Source organism: Planococcus citri, chromosome 1, assembly GCF_950023065.1.
Source record: "Planococcus citri chromosome 1, ihPlaCitr1.1, whole genome shotgun sequence".
Classification (NCBI taxonomy): Eukaryota; Metazoa; Arthropoda; class Insecta; order Hemiptera; family Pseudococcidae; genus Planococcus; species Planococcus citri.
This window is the reverse complement of record NC_088677.1, coordinates 42938934-42959088: the sequence shown is the minus strand read 5'-3', so window position 1 is coordinate 42959088 and position 20155 is coordinate 42938934. Positions and strand designations below refer to the sequence as shown.

At 32.8% G+C, this 20155-nt stretch overlaps 2 protein-coding genes across 3 annotated transcripts in view; one reads left to right on the top strand and one right to left on the bottom strand.

Moving 5' to 3' along the window:
• The window catches only part of LOC135832089 (uncharacterized protein CG3556), a 37351-nt gene extending 26838 nt beyond the window's left edge, over positions 1 to 10513 (top strand). The window contains exons 2-8 of the mRNA XM_065345082.1: positions 6686 to 6991; positions 8601 to 8738; positions 8841 to 9001; positions 9178 to 9361; positions 9509 to 9773; positions 9870 to 10024; positions 10102 to 10513. Of these exons, the coding sequence (XP_065201154.1) occupies positions 6686 to 6991; positions 8601 to 8738; positions 8841 to 9001; positions 9178 to 9361; positions 9509 to 9773; positions 9870 to 10024; positions 10102 to 10163 (1271 nt within the window). The 3' untranslated portion in view covers positions 10164 to 10513. The remainder of the gene's footprint in view (positions 1 to 6685; positions 6992 to 8600; positions 8739 to 8840; positions 9002 to 9177; positions 9362 to 9508; positions 9774 to 9869; positions 10025 to 10101) is intronic.
• A 2396-nt stretch (positions 10514 to 12909) lies between these two features.
• LOC135832086 (neprilysin-4-like) lies at positions 12910 to 18673 on the bottom strand. 2 transcript variants are annotated; one of them, XM_065345075.1, is made up of 19 exons: positions 18458 to 18673; positions 18227 to 18366; positions 17947 to 18116; positions 17667 to 17825; positions 17310 to 17390; positions 16938 to 17143; positions 16490 to 16687; positions 16205 to 16315; positions 15887 to 16028; positions 15650 to 15767; positions 15350 to 15446; positions 15058 to 15234; positions 14862 to 14962; positions 14224 to 14282; positions 14082 to 14133; positions 13902 to 13969; positions 13630 to 13781; positions 13342 to 13506; positions 12910 to 13241 (listed from the first exon to the last, which is right to left on the bottom strand). In XM_065345075.1, coding segments are annotated over exons 2-19 (2235 nt in total). In that variant the 5' UTR covers positions 18229 to 18366; positions 18458 to 18673; the 3' UTR covers positions 12910 to 13064. The 2 variants fall into 2 exon arrangements, with proteins under 2 accessions (XP_065201147.1, XP_065201148.1); XM_065345076.1 differs by having other exon boundaries at positions 17947 to 18142; positions 18458 to 18670.
• Positions 18674 to 20155: the final 1482 nt, after the last annotated feature.

Below are 20155 nucleotides of genomic sequence, written 5' to 3'. Positions count from 1 at the left end.
TACTTCAAAAGGCCTGTTTGAAAAAAATTTACAAATATAGTTAATTCTCCCTTTTTTTCTAGAAATTAGAAGATATGCAATATGCATAGGTATACACCAAAGTTTTATCTGTCTCTAGCTTCTGGCTACCACATTCTTTTTAATATGTTTATAGAGATATGTACCTATGTAAGTAGTAGGTACGAGTAGCATGTTACGCGTGTGCATGTATTCAATATTTATCCTAACTTTGTCCAAAGTTTTACGATAAAGTCTTTTCAAGCTATAGGTACATCTATGAAAATTTTAATCAACTTTAAATTACATACCCGTAAGGCTTTCAAACAGCGGAAAGTTTTTTCATAAATTAAAATTGCTGGAGAATTTTCATCATATTTTTCCTTCGGTTTTTAATTGATTTTTTAATCAAGTAATTGATTTAAATTTCGTTAGTTTTTTATTGAAGTCAACTTGACCTACTAATTTGATTGTCTCATTCGTATGTATATTGAAATGACTTTTATTCGGTGGTGTTGATCGCTTTTAAATGAAAAAAAATTATTAGCCTATAGTAGATGTGGGTAGCAGAGTAAATAATCAATTTTATAAAAATGACATATTTTTTCATATTTATACTAAACGTAAATTTTGCAGGTTGTAGGTAGGTAGGTAGGTAGGTAAGTAAGTATGTTATCGTATCATTTGTTACAGTAGAGTTTCCACTTCCCTGACGAAACTTTGAAAAAAATTGCCTTTGGAAGCTTCAAAGTTGGGTAGGAAAGGAATTCTTCCCCGACAAAAAAAGTGTCCTAACTGATTAAAAAATGTTTAGGTATTCCGAAAAGTAAACAAAAAAAGTAGGTAAGTTAATGAAAAATGAAAATAAAATTTAAAAATATGTCGCCAAGAAAAAAAATTTTAAAAAGAATTTTCATTTACAGTTTTATACCCAATTCCCATAAAAAAAATATCTACTTTTTATCAAATTTAGGAGGAAACTGAACGCTAGTTCAATCTCTCAAGATAAAAACGGTAGACAAATATATTATTTTCCAAGTTTTTGGTTTTTGGCCTCGGATTTTCAGAAACAATTTTTACTTACTAAAGTAAAATAGGAAGGAAACAAAAAAGATACAGGGTGCCCAGAAATATCGAGTACCCCTAAGAAAGTTTTTCATTAAAAATATAGGTAGGTTGGCAACGTGAAATAGATGCATATAATTGGTGGAATGTTATCTTTCCAGTCCAACAACCAATCACGTGCTATCATTATATTATCATTCACTGTGACCAACCAAAGTATTTTAGTAGAAAACTTTTTTAGGGGTACTCGATATTTCTGGGCACCCTGTAGATACCTGATACTTATCTTCTTCAATGGCCTATTTGATTAAACCTGATCCGACAGGTTTGATTAAATCATATACCTATTAGATTAATACATGCCATGGGCCCAATTCGATCAAAGTTTTGCTAGAATTAGATCTGTTTATTCTTGATCGTATCCTTTAAATTTTCCCGCTAGGAGGCATGTACTTGAATATGTGTAGGGTACCTACTACCTACCTACTAAAGAAAAATCCTTAAAAGTATTGACAGCTTAGTTATTCTTAAAATTTTGAAATATTACCTATCCTTGAGCAGGTTCCTACATGATAATAACTATATGTGACGTGACGGGACAAAATCGACCTTCGGACCTAAAAAATTATTTTTCACTTTTTGACGGATTTTTGGTACCCGGACATTCAAAAATCATTTAAAACCACCCAGAAGTCCCTATGATTTGCATAGCTCCATATACAAGGTAATCCAGTCAGAAGTGTGCTCATTTTTTTGAATTTTTTTATTTTTTTTTTATTTTTTCATTATTTCAACTTTTAGATCGACCTGGAGGCGAAACAAAGCGTTCTACGAGAAAAATACATCGAGCAAAGTTGTAGAGAATTAAATTTCCAAAAACCTATAAGAGGTTTATTTTCCTCCAAAATGCATAGTTTTTCCGTTTTTCTCAAAAAACAGAAATTTTATGGTAATCATCATGAGGTTTTAGTTTTTTGAGAAAAATGGAAAAACTATGCATTTTGGAGAAAAATAAACCTCTTTTAGGTTTTTGGAAATTTAATTCTCTACAACTTTGCTCGATGTATTTTTCTCGTAGAACGCTTTGTTTCGCCTCCAGATCAATTTCAAAATTGAAATGATGAAAAAATTTTACAAAAATTGAAAAAATGAGCGCAATCACGGCTGAGCCCCCTGTATCAATGTAAATAGCCATTTTACCCAGTGATGTTGACACAAAACAGGCAAGAAACGTTATCCAAGACTATGTTTAGCTCAGTTTAGCCGGAGAACCTGATTAGAACGCAAGTGCTTCCGCTAAACGAGCAGAACTGGACTGAAAACTTTAACCCCCCATAACTCAAAAACTTATTTTCGGCTCGAAGGTCGATTTTGTCGCGTCGCGTCACATATAATTCAAGCTACTATGTACCTATACAGGGTGCCCAGAAATATCGTGAACCCCAAAGAAAGTTTTTTATTAAAAATATAGGTTGGCAACGTGAAATAATGCATAAGATTGGTCAGTCTAACAACCAATCATGTGCTATCATTATTATCATTCACTGTGACCAACCGAAATATTTTGCAGAAAACTTTGTTAGGGTTTCACGATATTTCTGAGCACCCTGTATGAGTACCCACCTACTTACCTACCTACCTACTTCAGTTGTATACCTATTCTGAAACCTACATATTTCATTTTATAACCATAAGTATACCTACTCGCATAAATCAAAACTCGAAAAGAAATGATAGGTACTTAGTATAGAAATCCCTTCAACAAAATGAAAAAAAAATCCGAGACATTGACACTTGTACTTATCGAGGAAATTATCAAATGCAGTTTAAACCGGAAAAATGTTACTGATTAGTAGGCTTATTTCTCGTTTTCGTTTACATGAGATAATCTCATGTATGATGTTAACGTGCATCCTGGTGGTATTCCTTGAATACCCAACTACCTACATTATGTGTATTATGATACGAGTTTACTTACATTAGTACATTTGGTCGTTTTCAGGCAATTACTTCCGTCAGAAAAATTCGCCATACTCGAAAGATTTATTGTGCTTTTCTATGTCACGGTTTTCTTCACACCAATCACATTTGAGCCTTGATTTTATTCCTTTGAAAACAAAATCGAGTCGTAATTGGAAAAAAAAATTGTTATAGGTAGTCTATACTACCACCTACTGTAGACAGATGAACAAGTGTCACTTCGAATATAAAACATCGAAGGAAAAAATGTATGTAGGTAGCTATATAGTTACAACAAACATATTCAAGCAGCGAAATTCTTCGAAAATATTTACCTTTGTCAATTTTTCTACTTTTCAAGTTATAACGCAATTTTTTATTGGGTTTATTGCTTTCACAAAAAAAGCCAAGGTGATGATTTCTTCTTTGTTCGTCACGAGCAACACGACAATGAAAAGTGAAAAAGAAACATGTGAAGACTGTAGATCTCTCCGAATACGCGGTGGAAATTTCGAGCTATGAAAAATTAGGACAGTTATTGCTTCTGGGTTTTCCTTTATTTCTCTATAGTGGTAAGAATTTCATCTAGGTACTTTTTATGAGGATGACTTCGGTGTAAATATTTTCGTAAGAGTAAGTAAATATAGGTAAGGTATATCTACACTGTGCGTACCTACTCGTTCGTACTTCAATTTTGTTTATTAATTTTGTAAAAGAGATAGTTTTATGAACCTGTTAATTAATTGAAATCTCGTACATGCGATGTTTGCTTAAGCGAGCTTTTATATCTAGTAATTAGTATTCATTCTGACTAGAAAATTAAATCATTATTGTAATTTTTTCATTCGCAGAAGGTTACTTAATTGACGAAATGCAAAAGCTAAATGGAAAATTGACGTTTTTAGGTGTCACTATACCAAGTACTTATTCAATGTTGGAGTAATTAAAATAATATCTATCTATCGCATTTCAACTTTTATTAAAAACGTCACGAAAAATATACTCGTAAGTAGGTACCATCGATTAACTGAATTTCATTTGAATTGAAAATGTTGGATAAATTATCTGCAAAAGTAGATACTTCGTTATCGGCTACGTAGGTAATTTTATAGAAAATGACAACATCATATTGTGACGTTTTAATAAATTTATTCATCAGTTAATTTGCTTCTCAATTCGTGAGTTGGATTTAAAGGAGTTCCCGTGCATAAGAGAGGCCTTTTTGCAGGTTTATCAACGTATGACTAAAGAATAGCTCATTCGCAATGAAACTGATGTGAAATTTAATTACTTTCCTGTATCCATCAAAGGCTCGCAAATTCATTCAACTTACGAAAATATGTATCTATTACACTTAGCTAGATATTTAATTTAATACTTATACCTACTCGAATTCTTACAAATTTTTGCAGAGCTATTAATTTTTCTTCAAACAGGTAGGTATTGTAAATTACAGCGATATGTGAAGTAGGGTAAATTTTTTTTATCAGATGGATTTTTTCATCAAATTTGACCTCACGAAAATAAGTACATTGAATACAATAACATCATTCTCATCTGTTGAAGTTGAACAAATATATAAGTAGGTACATGAATGAAAAGTTATAACACTCATACGAGTAGTACATAGTAGCCTACCTCTCACAAGATGATAATAATACATTACAAGACGGAAAAAGTGTTCCAATTCGTCACATCCTGCTAAAAATCGTCTCCGACAAACTGTATCCAAATCCGAATAAATTTTTTGTTAATGCACAAAAAGGAAGTTATCTATAGCATCGTGCATTTTTTTCGTGTCGTGACTAGTTATATTTAATTAGGATTTATTAAATATCCTGATGTTCCTGCGTTAAATTTATTTATAACATTAAAATTCTTGAGATAGGTAGGTAGTCCCGTTTGCCTCACTTTCTTCTTCATACAGTTTTTGATTAACTGATTTAATTATTTTTTGAAAGTATTTTTACAGATGATGTTCATTTTTGAAATAAACTTTTTATGGTAGGTACAAAGAGGTGTTTGTCATTGGCAAATTTCACATTTCTTAGGTAGGTATAAATATAGGTAGGTAATCTAATCACTTGAACTCAAAAGCTTGCATTGTAGGTTTTTTTTATTCGTAAAAAGTATAAAATGTACGCGAAAAATAATCAATTTCTCAAAAATTGACTTTGTGCTCATAGATCTCGACTAAACGAAAGTGATAGGTGTTGCGGTGTTGGAAATTTTACGCAACTTGCTTCATAAAAGCAGTCAAGATGCTTTTATTATGTTAATGTATTCTAATACCTACCTACCCTAGTTAATCTGAAAGTTGTATGTGGGTGTGCTGCGCGTGTGGATATTATTAAGGCGTCAGAAAATAATTACTAAACTGTTTGGAACAGGACGAGTCAAGATTTTACTGTAAAGGGGGGAGGGGGTGAGAGTTGGAAGGGTTGTAAGATTATCAAAAATAAGTGGTTAAATAATAACGAGTCGAGTTTGACATAAATTATGAAAATACTCTTACTCTACTTATATGTACTTACCTACTTACCTATGTATTTTCATTTCCCATTTCTAAAAATTCTGACATTTTTTAAAAAAATTTCAAAGCAATTTGTATTTAATATTCTTTTTGCTACTTTTTTATGTTTTGAAGATTCTTTAAAGGTATTTTAGGAATTTTTATCATTTGATTAATGTTTGCAAATGTTAAGTAGGATCCTTTTCATCGGTACTTACAAAAATACTTGATTGGCCTTTCTATGAACTAGTGATGCAATATTTTGATAATTTTATTCTTTTCATCACGTTCTTCTCTCAAAATTTAACATTCTGTTTATCATAGATTCATAGAAGTCATTCCTATAAAATTATATTTCATAATTTCTATGATGGGTCCGAGCGAGTTGTTCTTATTTAGAAAGTTCAATGAGGGGATGTTGATACATCAAAGGATTAGCTTAACCGACTAGATTAAAATGCCCACGTTAAAAAAAAATCCATTCAGGTAAACAAAGAACACGAGGTCCTTTCAATTTTCAAACCAGGCAACATTTTAATCATATTTTTCCCATTGTTGGGGTGTGGTTGAAAATCTGAATCGCTCGCTGCAAATTTTGGATATTTACTCGTAGGTACTTATACTTACCTCTCGAATTCTCATGGGAACTGAGTAAGAATAAGTACCTAAGTTAGGTAGGTATACCTATTGGTTGAATATGCTGACTGTCTGGATAATTGAAGGGGGCAAATCACCACCAACAAAAATAACTTTCAAACAAATTTCCCAAATTCCTGGACACATAAACTGAATAAATTAATTTTGCTACTCAATTCGGAAGTTTTTGCTAAAATACAGTTACAAGATCGTCGGCGACTTAGCTTAGATTGTTTATAATCCTGTAACTGTAACTGTATATACCTATTTTCAAGTCACTCACCACCCTTAACCCAGACCCGACTTTCTTGTCAATTTTTAAAATTCAACTTCTGTAAAACCATAGCGATAGCGCTGCGATTATTGGAGAGAAGTCCGAAGGGGGATGGTGGTAATCAAAGGCTTTTTCAGTGCTCACTTTGATACTCATGCAAATCAATATCTACCTAATACTTTAATGATGATATGTTTTCTACAACCAAGTATCTACACATTGCAATAATGTATCTGTTACAGAAGTCCAGAAAGCTATTGATTGGCTGATGGCGCAAAGACAAAAGAATTATGGCTGGGGCGATGGACTAGATACAGCGCAAGCCTTGCTGGCCGTTGAATTAACAAAATCCAGCACGAATTTCGAAAGAAAACTCAGCGCAAAACAATTGGAAATCGATTTGATTTTAAATCTATGGCATCACGATGATCCTGACGCAGTGCCAATTGATAGTGAAAGACTGACCATAGGAAATATCGCTTTATACTGTTTAGCCTTAATTGCAGCATGTAGTGATCCAAGATTTTTTCACGGGCATGATTTAATTGGTATGTATTCAATTATTTGAATTTCAATGTTTAGAATATTTTCAGATTTTTCGTGAGGCATTTCTCTAAACAAGTAAGATGATCTCTTCATTACCTACCTGTCAATAATAAGTACCTACCTACGAAAACTATGTAACGGAGATGGTGTTTTGAAAGTACAGACAGTGAGGCGTAATAGTATAGTACGAAAATTGTGCTCAGACTTTGAGAATTAATCGTAAAATGATTATATTTTTCTTTGAATTCAAGTACCTACTCATTTCGTTTATCCCTCTAAAAGAACAACTTGAACAGAGGCGAAGAACGCTAAAAATTCTAAGAATTATAAATAGGCTACTGCGTGACATAAACTTGTTACTTATTTGTGACAAACAAGTTTCAGGAGTAGGTACCTACTTACGTTTTTCCAATTCGCAACTCTGTTGCTTTTCATGGCGGATAACTCATTTATACCTACCTAAATGCATATACATCCACAAGACAAGAATATTGAAAACTTTGGCGAATGCTTATCACTAGTCTTTTAAACGTCATCTTTCAGTAAAAAATTTATAAAAAATTACACTTAGGTACCTATGTTACACGTAAAACAACGCAGAGAAATTTACGTACTTGGTGCAATTTATACGTGTCGTGGGAAATGCGGATAATTAAGGCCATCTGGTCGGTTTATTAATGTGGTTTTTTTTTCTTCTTATTGTCAAAAAGAACAACATTTCCCGAGAGTTTCATTATTTTATGCCTCTTTTTTTCTAGTCTCAAGCGCTGAGAAAAGGCTGTTCGAAAAATTTTTCGAGCAATGAAATATCAACGATAACAAAAATATATAGCCTCCGAAGAAAAACTAATCATGTGTGTATCATGATAACGTTGCCTTTTATCACCTTTTCGTGCATCTTTTTTGAGCAATAAAACATAACGGCATAACGGTGGTATTTCAGTTCCATGTTAAATGCAAGAAATTAGCACGAGGGTTTTTTGAGCTCACGAACGTGTAGGGAAAAGAAATTCGTATTTCCACAAAAATATAATAATATACGTTTCAGGTTATGATAAGTAAATGTACATATTTTTTGAAAAGAATTATTTACGACAATTCTACCCCTTACGAACTTATATTAGCTCATATATGAGTATGAGTATATATGTACTGTAGTCGTTATCCAATAAACGCCATTTACATACAATTCTTTACGTCGCGTCGCGTCGCGTCGCGTAACCAGGGTGTCGTGTCGCGTAGGTAGGTAGAAGTATTAGGTACCTACCTAGACCTACACGTCGTTTTACGGTTTATCATATAAAAACATACACAAGTGTTTAATTTTACTCGAAAAGCAAAATAATTTCCATCCTTTGGGGATCGTAAAAAAAGAGATACCTACCTATGTCATAATGAAGTTATGGAAAAATTACTTTTTTTAATTTGTGTTCTTCGAGTGGGCAATTTTTTTCATTCCATTATTGTGTACTGATGGGGATTTCTATGTAAAAAATGTATCACCCTGTTTAATCTGATGTAGTAAATTACACGAGAACTAACTTATTAAATGAATGAATTGATCATCATGTAACGTTTTATCACGCTTTTATGTTTTCAATTTTCCCACAGGATCTCTTTTACACCACGAAGCCAATTCAGATTTAGACTTTGCCGTGAGTTCATTAGCAGCTTGTAAAGCAGGAGCTCACGTTAGAAAAAGGCATTTGCGTCGTTTAATTGAGATCACAAACGGCAAGCATAACGTTGGTAAGTTCTACATACGAGTATAATGATTAATACTTAACGTCGCAAAAAAATTTCGAACGTAAACCTATACTTTAGTACTTACGTTTGAACATTGTTTTTCAGAGGTTTTGAGTAAAGCGATATTGGCTTTACAATGTGTAGAACGTGATCATAGGAACAGGAATGTCAAACCATTGTTGAAAAAACCATTAATGACATTGGCGATGATGCAACAAGCTGATGGTGGATTTGGTAGTTTGCATACAACTGCTGTAGCCACTCAGGTGGGCTTTTATTTTATTTTATTTTTTTATTTCAAGGAACTTACCATAGAGTCTTTTGAATGGGTATCTCAAATTTTGAAATTTTTCAACATTCAACACGCCTATCACAATTTTATCAATTTTTAATTACTTATTCATTTTATTGAAATTCAAATCTAATAATTGTTCGTACACAGGCTTTGCAAGAAGGTAAGGCTATTTGGAACAGAACTGGGGCAGTTTCTTGGTTATTGAATCACCAAGGGCCGGATGGTGCATTTTTTGATATATCTACCACAGCTGAAGTCATCATAGCTCTCGCAAATAACGGAGTTAATTCATTCAAAGAAGATAACTGCGACGATCAACTAGACTCCAGTGGTAAGATTCGTTTTAAACTGAAATTATTGAATGTACCTAGATCTACCTACCTTTCGTAGATATTTTTAGTCATCTACGCCTTCATAACGATGTAGGTATTTGTATAATATTTTATGCGCTTGTTGCACCCCCTTTTTTTTGTTTCAGAACGTACAGAAATCGGAACTGCCGTAATCACTCCATATATGGTGGATTCAGATAACGTTACTGTAACTAAAATGAATAAAACTATCGAAAAAAATTACACAACCGAAGAACCTGAAATTAGTAACCCTGCTAATATAACAGTGACTTATTCTATCTGGGTTGGAAGCAATGTGTCTGAAAAGCACAGTCTTAATATAACCGTAGATCATAATGAAACGTTTTATGAAATCATGGAACGAGCTGCTGCAGTGGATAACAGATACACGTAAATATTATTTCAAAATTATAAAGATTCATTTTAGCTTTTTTTTAAATTCAAGTCAACTTTATTGATGACCAAAAAAAAAAAAAAAATGTGCAGGTTTTCAGCCACAGAATGGCCTAATGGACATTATGTTCACACATTATATGGATTCAAAGAAGAACCAATGAGTTATCATTATTGGCTATTGTACAGGTTGTCGGAATTTCCTGATCCCAAAAATCCGCCCGGAAATCAACTAGTGGCTCCTACAGGTTTGAATGCATAAATATTCATTGTCAATATTTTTATTCGAGCTAATTTGTTGATAAATTGTTTCTTTTTTGTGTAGGCGTCGATGATCTGATAATAAAAGACGGTGAACATTATTTATTTTGGTATAAAAAATTATGAAAAAATTTGTTACCAGCTTTTATTGCTTTGATGCCAGAGAATTTTTTCAATTCTTAGGTTGTAATTTATAATATTTTTCGTTTACTAATATTTTTCATGTGTACTCATCGTCTAATTTTACGTTCATTATGTTGTGTAAATAGGTAGCGGGTACTTGCATTTTTTTTTTTTTTTACTGTGTATTACCTATAGTTTATGAAAGTAGGTGAGTACCCATCCATTTAACTGTAGCGAACTGGTATTCTGAGGCTACGTAACTTATTCGTATCGCACGAAACCGTCATCTTCTTTTGATTCCTCTTTTCTAATTATTCGTATTTTAATTTTAAATACATATTAATTTTTACGTATTTATGTACGTTATTGCTTCAAATTTAAAATTCTTAAAGGGGAAATTGAAGTCAGTTGAATTCGCGAATTTCTTGTAAAAGGGTTTTCGTTACCTTAACTATTGTTTTTCATCTAAGTGACATGACGTGGTATAACGAGTAATTTTTACTTAGGTACCTACTACATAGGTATGTATTTCGTTTGTCCGCATGCATATAGTCGTTATATTCTCACGGTAATTATATGAACTTATTTTGAAAAAGCTCTTAAAATTTCAAACACCTAGTCTGCGTTGAAAGAATATAAAAGTTTGTTTTTTTTTCTTTTTCAAAAACACATTTTACTTTTTTTTTAAATTGTTGTTTCGTGATGAAATCTTTTAATTTCAAAAGGTTGGAACCTTAATTTAACCAGTCTGCTACATCCATCACATTATTTCATCATTATTATTTCGCGGATTATTTTCTTTAATTATACCTACGTTTTCCCCGCTAGTGATGTTTTTAGCAGACAATAACTAAAAAACTTTAAGAAAATGTTTATTACTTTTTTTATATTAAGAAATTTAATTTTGTAAACAGGCAATAAAAGTATAATGCGAAATTTTTTGTTCTTCAGCTTTCATTTGATCATTCAAACATTTAATCATCTATGGTACTGAAAGTACCTACAAACAATAAGAAAATTGTGAAGAAATAGAAGGCATCATTCAATTGAGTTAGAAGATGATCAAAATGTTACCCAAACGATACTTGATTCATTTGAAAAAAGTAGGTATCCGTGCTTATTCAGCAAGAATCAAATAAATGTAAGTGCAGAAAATAAATAAACAATCGAGAGCAATCTCAAAAATATCAACGCAATTGATAATAGATTCTAAAATATTGTAATTTTAGTGCCTAATGCCATATGAAAAATTTGAAGATTTTGAAATGAGTACATATTTGTACCTATTTTGTACACGTTCTCTGAATTACTCAAATAGATCTTTAATCGCATTTTGTTAAAAAAACTGGAAAATAAAAGTTCAAATTCCTCCTTGCGAAAGATATTTTTTAAAAAACATAACGATGTAAAAAAAGTTGCCTAGCCAGTTTGCCGTAAATAAGCAGACTTGTGTATTCTTTCAAAATACATATGTAAAATAAGTTGCCTAACCAGTTTGCCGCAAATACCCATCATATCATCTCGTAGCAACGCAGGAAACACGCCACAGATGTAGGTCAGATACCCTTTCTTCTATTATTTTTTTCCTGACTTCCTCTTCACTAATCGTTAGCCGCCGCAAAATTGGATTTTACTCCGACCAATGAAAACGTGTTTTACGTTTCTGTAACCTCCCACTGAAATTGTGATAACACTGTTGTGAGTGTTGTGTGTTATTTTTGTAAGTTTCAATTTTCAATTTTAGAATTGCGAAAAAAAGGAGAGTGAAATAAAATATGCACTCGTTGAATATCGTCCATAACAGATTCACGAACTCCTTCGATGAATATTATTTAGTTAACTATCAACATTTTCTGAGCTAATTTACTTATTTTGTTTTTACACAGTAGTGAGTAGACTGATTTCCTGGTCTAGAAAGGAGAATACGTATTATTAATTAGAAATTTTGAGAACTATTTACTTCTGAAAAACTAAGTACTCGTATCTACTACTTTAGATGAGGAGAAAAAACAAAATGAAATAAGTAATGAGAAGAAAAATAATAAGAGAGTGAGAATACAAATCATTTTTTAGCATACACTCTTCGGCATTTTGAAAAGTCAATTCATTCTTTCTAATCTAATCGATTTCTAGATCAGAGTGATCAACTGATCATTCGTATTTGTATAATGTACCTCGATCAAAATTTATTCTTTTCAGATTGAAGAATTAAGTAGGTACCTATATCGTGAAAATTTTTGCAATGAGTTGCAATATCGCGAGCAAGATTTGCATACAGTTATTATAAGAAATGAAATGACATGATTGCATAGGTACTGCATAGAAAAATTACTCATTAGTCATTTGTAATGAATAATAATTGAAACAATTAATAAATTAATATCACAGGAAATAGCGAAATTAGACAGTATGAATCCATTTTCAAGTAAAAATTGTAAGTCTGTTAACATGATTATCCTTATGTGTGTGGGAATGCGTTTTCATTGGTCGGAGTAAAATCCAATTTTGCGGCGGCTAACGATTAGTTTTCTCTTCTTCCTTCCGTTCAAAAATGTTTCCTCTTTACGCAAGCGTCTTTCGCTAACTAGAAAATGTGTTCAACTTATCATCTATGTTATCTTTCATTATAAAATTTTAAAGCCGAGTTTTATAAATGTCCAGTTTTTAAAAAACTGTTAGCGCATTTTCCTTTAAAAGCAAGAGATAAGTACGTGAATTTTTAATTTTAATTGGACGTAAACAGTATAGATAAACTGAATATTAATTTATTTCTGGAATTTATTTATACAAAACATCGTTCAAAGTAATGTTAATAGACTCAAATAATTTTTACATCAGAACATTGAAAAAAGAATTAGGTATACGTCGGTATATATCTGAATACCACTTTTTTTTTCAAATTGATCACCATATAATGCATTTTTGTTGCGGATTCATGGGCGAATTAGGGGAACATTTGAAAGTAGCAGCGAATTCTGGTGAATTGGATAAAGTTCCAGTGACACGAATTTTATGCGGACTGTGCGGATCGTTTAATATTTCTTGCATCAGAGATTCTTTCGTGTTGGATTCACACCATGCCTATGAATATTGTTTCGTCGTACGAATAAATTTATAATTATTCAAAGCATGTACATACTAACAAATTGGTCCGATAGCTGCAGAAATTCGGACTACTTACCATAGCATAAGATATGAAAAAAAGCTGTTCGGGTGTAAATTGTTCGATACGTTGTATTGGTTTCTCTTCGCCATTTTCTCGAGCGTGTTTCTTATACGCAAAAAAAGCTTGCCGTAAGCCGCTGTTATCGGCTATATTCTCACCTTGAGTGAACATTCCATTTACCTTTAAAAAACGATAATGAGAAGACAATTGACTTTTAAGAAGTAGTACGCTGTTTATACAATTAGGTAGTAATGGAATGTTGATAGGTAATGTAAAACATAGAATAATTACGATTTTCTGTACCGAATATATGGTTGTTTGGTTAAAACTGGCAGCTATAGGAACTACAAATTTACTATACTGATCGATGAAGCATTGCGTTTTATTTTCGTAGGTAACAATCACATCCTCTGACCACCATTGAGCTAAATTTCCGTATTTATCGGTTAATCTGCCTAAAAAAAAAAACAAAAGCGAACAACCCATCTGAGCTTAAAATAACCTGAAGCAAACGGAATGGTGAAACGTGAATGAAATGAATTTCACAAATGATGTATGCATAGGTACATATCTACCAGTATCGTCAAAGCTATGCAAAATTTCGTGTCCAATCACCGCTCCAATACTTCCATAGTTCATTGACCTGAATGTCAAAAAAATAAGTAGGCATCTGAGCAATGAGCATGTTACATAGTTTCTAATCTAACTTAAAGTAGGTAAGTTGTATGTAAAAACTACTCGTAGGTATTACTTACATAATTCGTTTAGTATCGAAAAATGGAGGTTGTAAAATACCAGCTGGTAGTACTGAAATAAAATTTTTTATATTGGAAATATGTCATCAGAAAGCATAGGTAAGTAGGTACATTATATTCAACATTTACCATCAAAACTTACTAATAGAATTTGTATTTCCGTCGTTGAAAGCATTAACAATTGCAGGCCCTGCTACCCATCTATGAAACGAAGAAAATACGCAAAAGGAGCATGAAATTCATAATTATAGGTACCGTAACTATATAGGGGTAGGTAATTTTGAACACTTTTAGTGATTTTTTGCGTGCCATTTCTCGAATATTGGAGCTACCTACATATATGTACCTACTTTTCGAGATACACAATTTGCATTTTTCAACTTTTTTTTGGACACTCGTGACTATTTTAATGGACAATCCAGGTAGAAAAAAAAAGTTAAATTAGGTGACTCTCAAAATATAGGCAAATAACTTCAACTTCTTGTGTCTATAGTATCAAAATATTGAGAAAAGATGAGATGAAAGTCAGCAGAAAATGATGGAAAAAACTTTTTTGGCCAATTTGTGCTAAATTTGTGCCCACAAAGCAGTAGGTATTGTAGTTTTATTAATACCTATTATACGTATTCCTAAGATGGTACATTGGACTTTCTTCACAATTTTTATTATTAAAGAAAGAGCTGGTGAGCGAATGAGGAATAACCAACTTTGAAAAAAAAATGGACCGTCTTAGGGCAGGGTCTTCTACAAAATAGCTTATCAGAATGTAAGAAATCATACTCGTGCCTATCGGTTTTTTGTCTCAGTTTCCGTAACGCTTGCTTATAGAGAAAGGTGCGCACTTGTTCGATATTTTCAATATGATTTGGACCAACAGAAAGCTGTAATAGAAAATAAAGTCACATTACCTATTATATCTATGATAAAAATAAGAATCATCTAACAAAGAACAAACACTCCTGATAAGTCAACTTACTCCGTCGTAAAAGGCATACAAAGCCGAAGAATTTTTATACCAATCGGGATAACCAACGAATAATACCATATTTTTAACTTTTAGCAGTGCTGATAGTTTAGTTGGCTCATCCATCCATTTCGCATTCTGAAGTTGGTGAGAGAACTCTTCAAGTATATTATCGACCATTTCTTTAGCCTGAGCATAACAAAATAATATGAATAAAGTGAAGATCCGAGATAACGGCTAAATATGTATGTATCAAGCACGTAGTGGGAACGTAAAATTAAGGTACGTAAAAATCCGTAGTTACCACTATTTTAGTTTCTTCATCGAAATATTCTTTCACATACGCATACCCAACGGCGAAATTTAAAGTATTGGCGACTGTTGCCAAACAATCCTTCCATCTGTAAGTAATAGTAGGTAGGTATACAATATACATAGGTACGTGTCTAGCTCCTTTAGTCAGCTAAGTACATAGAACTTGTACAATGTACATATCAACTGATTTAATTTTCTACTAGTACAAACCTACTTGTAGGAGGTACCGGTATATATAATTTCAGGTACCTAATACCCCATAAGGAGCAAATCGTTTTATGTACCTTACCTGGGTTCACTTTGCATTATGCCTGAGAAAACTTGATCAAATTGTGAAGCCAATATTCTTATTTCGTCGGTTGAATCTTGACTAAACGTTCTCACCAAACGCCAATGCATGTAATTAGCTGAAAAAATTAATTTGGTGGGTACCCACACATAACTAATTCTTAATATGACAGAGCAAAAATGAAGATCAGCTTATATCCACACAATGTACTAATTTCATCTCCAAAATTTAACTTACCCAATACTCTTGCTGGCGTATTACAAAGCAAATTCGCAAAATTAAAAAAGAAGTCCAATTCTTTTACAACCACCCGTTCGTTATAATCCATAGCAAATGGTGTTCCTGAAAATAAATTTCGCATTATCGCCAACCAGTCGATCTGAAAAATAAATGAGTAGACATTCGATTAATTTATTGGATTTCGCATTGATATTTGTACATAGACCGACGAAAAGCTATAGGTAGCTGGTAGATAAGTATGAAAAGTCGAGAGAGTTAATTGTGAATAATACATTCAGCTGATTTTGACGACGAAGAAAATGCATTAAAACATACACGACACGTGATTGCAGAATTAGCTAGATCGGTCCATTCTTGAAGATTACGTAAAGTCATGTTGTTATACATTCTAAACGCATTTTTTCTCATTATATTCGAGCTTGTTAACTGAAAATAGATGAAAATGTACGTATAGGTTGGTAAAATACGAGTAGATTTGATATACCTACATCTACATAATATGTATTGTGTAGTCTTGCCGTCTTTTCTTCATATTTTCATTTTTGGTCTTTTATCAACTTTATAAGTAAGAAACTACATAAGTGTAGATTGAGTACTAACTTTGGCTATATTGATTTCAAACTGCAAGACATCGTTAGCTTCTTTTTCAATAGAACTTATTGATATATTTTGATTTTGATATTTGGATATGGTTACCGCTGTCGCCGCAATCCATTGTTTATAAGCTTCCAAATGAACTTTATAAGTTTGCGGCTCGGTTAGCATTGGTCGCGGCAAAACAAGAGTTGGCTGGTCGATCTGAATGTGAAGGAAAATAAAGGTAAGCATCTAATAAAATACTTGAATAATAATCAATCACATTTTGGATAGATATTGATATACATAGGCCTAATTGGGTACCAGCGCGACAAGAAAAATCTTTGCAAGGAAGACCAATGGACACTCAATAACTACGATTTGTAGAAACCGGTAGATATAGGCAGGTCTTGGCCGTCTTAAGTAGTTGGGTAAGTAGTAGGCACATAACGGTAAGTAATTAATTGCTAACCAATATCACACTCTGGTTGGAATTTAATCGATCACGTCCTACATAAATGTACATCAAAGACATGACAGAGAATCGCTTAATCGCATCCGTGCTCATCTGAAGCCAATCGAATTTTTTTGCATTCCAATTTTGGATTGTCATCGGCCAGTTGCCATAAGATTCCAGTAACTTTATCAACTGACTTTTAGATTCTACTTCAATTCGATCTAGAAAAAAGTGCCGCGTCGGCGTACAATTCAATCACGTAAGCAATGTCAAATGTGTGCATATAAATACAAAATTCATCCACTAGCTTGGCATAGATATAATGGACGATTTTGCACAATTAACCAAATTATTAGTCAGGTAGGTGCATTAAACAGTATCACCAACCTGCATTTGTGCAAGCTTTATAAAACAAGCTGGCAGCCCGCACTGGAAGCAAATCATTCGGGTTGTCCTTTTCCAAGATTGCTGTCATGAAATTCATCACAGATTATGTTCATGTAGGTAAAGTAGGTAAATATACGTATATGTACATATACTGCAGTTATAAGTAGCCGTATGTATTAGGATGACCCAATGGTTTTCCAGATGAATCTTGAATCCAGAAAGGCCCATTCATGAGAATAGGTTGGAACCACGGATTCAAAGAACAACTATTTTGTCATTTCTTGACATTTAGTACCAACGGTTTCGTTTCTCCATAAATGACTTTTCATGATTCAAAATTCCGTGTCATAAACTAACCTTTAATATTCGCGTACAATTTGTCTTCAGCTAGTTGAAACTGATTGACATGCGATTGAGACGACGAAACAGGATTGTTTTTAATCCAACCTCCGCAAGCGTATTCGTAAAAATCAACGCAAGGATCAACAGATAGATTCATATTGTTTAAAATAAAATCTGAAGAATAGGTACACGAGGCGTGATTTTAAAGATGAACAGTACATAGGTACTCACATTATACAGTAGGTACCTATCTAAATAGGTATAATAATTATGAATATGAATGATTGTTGCCTACCAGCAGTCTTGCAATCCGCAGAATCACATGTGTTATGTGAATCGGTTTTTTCGCGCAGATTATTCTCCACATCACTGAAATGGATAACGTAACCGTGGGCGAATTCGAATCGCCTGCAAAAGCTCAACGACGCCAATAAACAACAGGTTAAAAAAAACGGCCCTGGATTCCTGTTATTGAGAACAATTTTCAACCACTGTATTGATAATTAAACACATAGGTTGATGCCTAGGTGGGTATAATTTTATGAAACAAAAAAATTAAATAGATAGGTACTTACATCGTAGTCAAGAATTGAAACAAAGAAAACAGTCAACTAATTCGCGGATGCAGCAATAATGTTTTACTGATATAAGTACATTCGTATTTCAGCAGCATATAGGACAGCAGAGATACTATAATATGTACGTGTAGGTACGCCTTTATTCACGGAAGAACAATAAAAATATAAATATCGAATCGTACACAATTATTTCCTAGAGGAAATAGAACGATATAATGTATTACCCACCGTCTTGTCGGCGTTAGGGATGCGATAGCGAGACATTTAACAAATTGTCCACTCAGAATCAGTAGCTAATCTTTGCGTAGGTTGTTAGCTATCATTTCAACAGAAACAAAGCGTCGAAATGATGATTATACTTATGTTAACAGCTATGTACTGCGACAGGTTCATCCAAGTAACCATTAACCGCATCACCAATCGCAGGTAACCAGGTATACGTCGAAATATTGATAAAAATTCAATTAGAAGTGAGTTTTGAACAAACGCTATTACGAAAAAATAATGTTGAATTCGAAATAAACAGGACATTTAGTTTAAGACGGTAGGTTTAGGTATTTAGAGTAATTTTCATTACACCAATTTTTTAAACAATAATATGGCAAGAAAGGAAAGTACCTACCTTGGTACATATACATACATGCAATAGGCATGTACAAATATGTAATGTATGTGCCTACACTAGACCTACCCGAATGGTAACATTTGTATGCACCTGTACACTGGAGGAGAGGAGTGTAGAGAAGATCCAAAAAATTCAAAATCTCTTGAAATTTCTCGAGTGCGACATCTAGTTCACGTTTATTGACATCCCTAGTTCATTTTTTATGTATGTAATTCTTAATTCTATCAAGAAGGACTGGAAGACCAGATTGAATTTTGCAAAAAAATGTTGAAAACAGTTTTGTGAAAATTTCAAATTAGGGATGAAAGTGAAAGTAGGTAGTACCTCTACACGTATTTTTTCATTTCTAAGATCCATTTTTGTGCTCTCCTGTGGAGGGAAGGGAGAAACGGACCAATTTGGATTTTGACGTTAAACCGCCAAAAATTGGAACAAGCAACAAGCCTGAGTGGAGGCGTGGCCGTGGCTAGACTCAAAATGTTGGAAAATTTCAAATTTAGTTTTCCGGAATCACATCATAATTACAGAATTGTCATAATTAGAATACCTACTAGTGAGACCACAAAAATTTTTTTTGGTCATCGAATAAAGAGTATATACTTAGGTACGCGAATTCAACTCTACTTACATTATTCAACGTTCCATACCTATCCTTCTTGATTTGATTAACGCTGTAAAATGACTAATAGAAATTATGAATTTTTATTCACATCCCATCCCAACTCCCTAACTTAAGATCGCCGTTCGAGTGCAGGGGTGCTAACCGTAACCGCAAAAAACCGAAAACCGTAACCGAAACCCAAACAAGAACCTAATTTTAGCCATTTTCAAACCCTAACTGAAAACAAAAACCGAAATTTCATAGGTTTTTTAAAAACTGTAAAAAACCATAACAATAAAAATGAAGCAGAGTGAGTGAAACCGAAACCTAAACCAATATAATTTATTTCGGTTTTTTTCGGTTTTCGCCGTTTTCGGTTTGGGTTTTTTCAGGTTTTTCAATTTTTTGGGGGGGATTTTTTCACTTTTTTGACTTTTGTTTACAAATTTATGTATTAAAATATTAAAAAAATTATACAAATTATTGTTCTTGAAAAATATATACTTTTTTAGAATTAATATGAAATTAATATACTTTGTTTCCTGAGATTGAGAAATTTTGAATTGAAGATGTTTGAAAAAAAAAAAATTATGTAAAACCGAAAAAAACCGAAAACCAAAACTGAAACCAAAATTTTTATAAATGAGATCAAAACCGAAACCGAAACCCGAAATTTTGAATTTCAAAACCAAAACCAAAC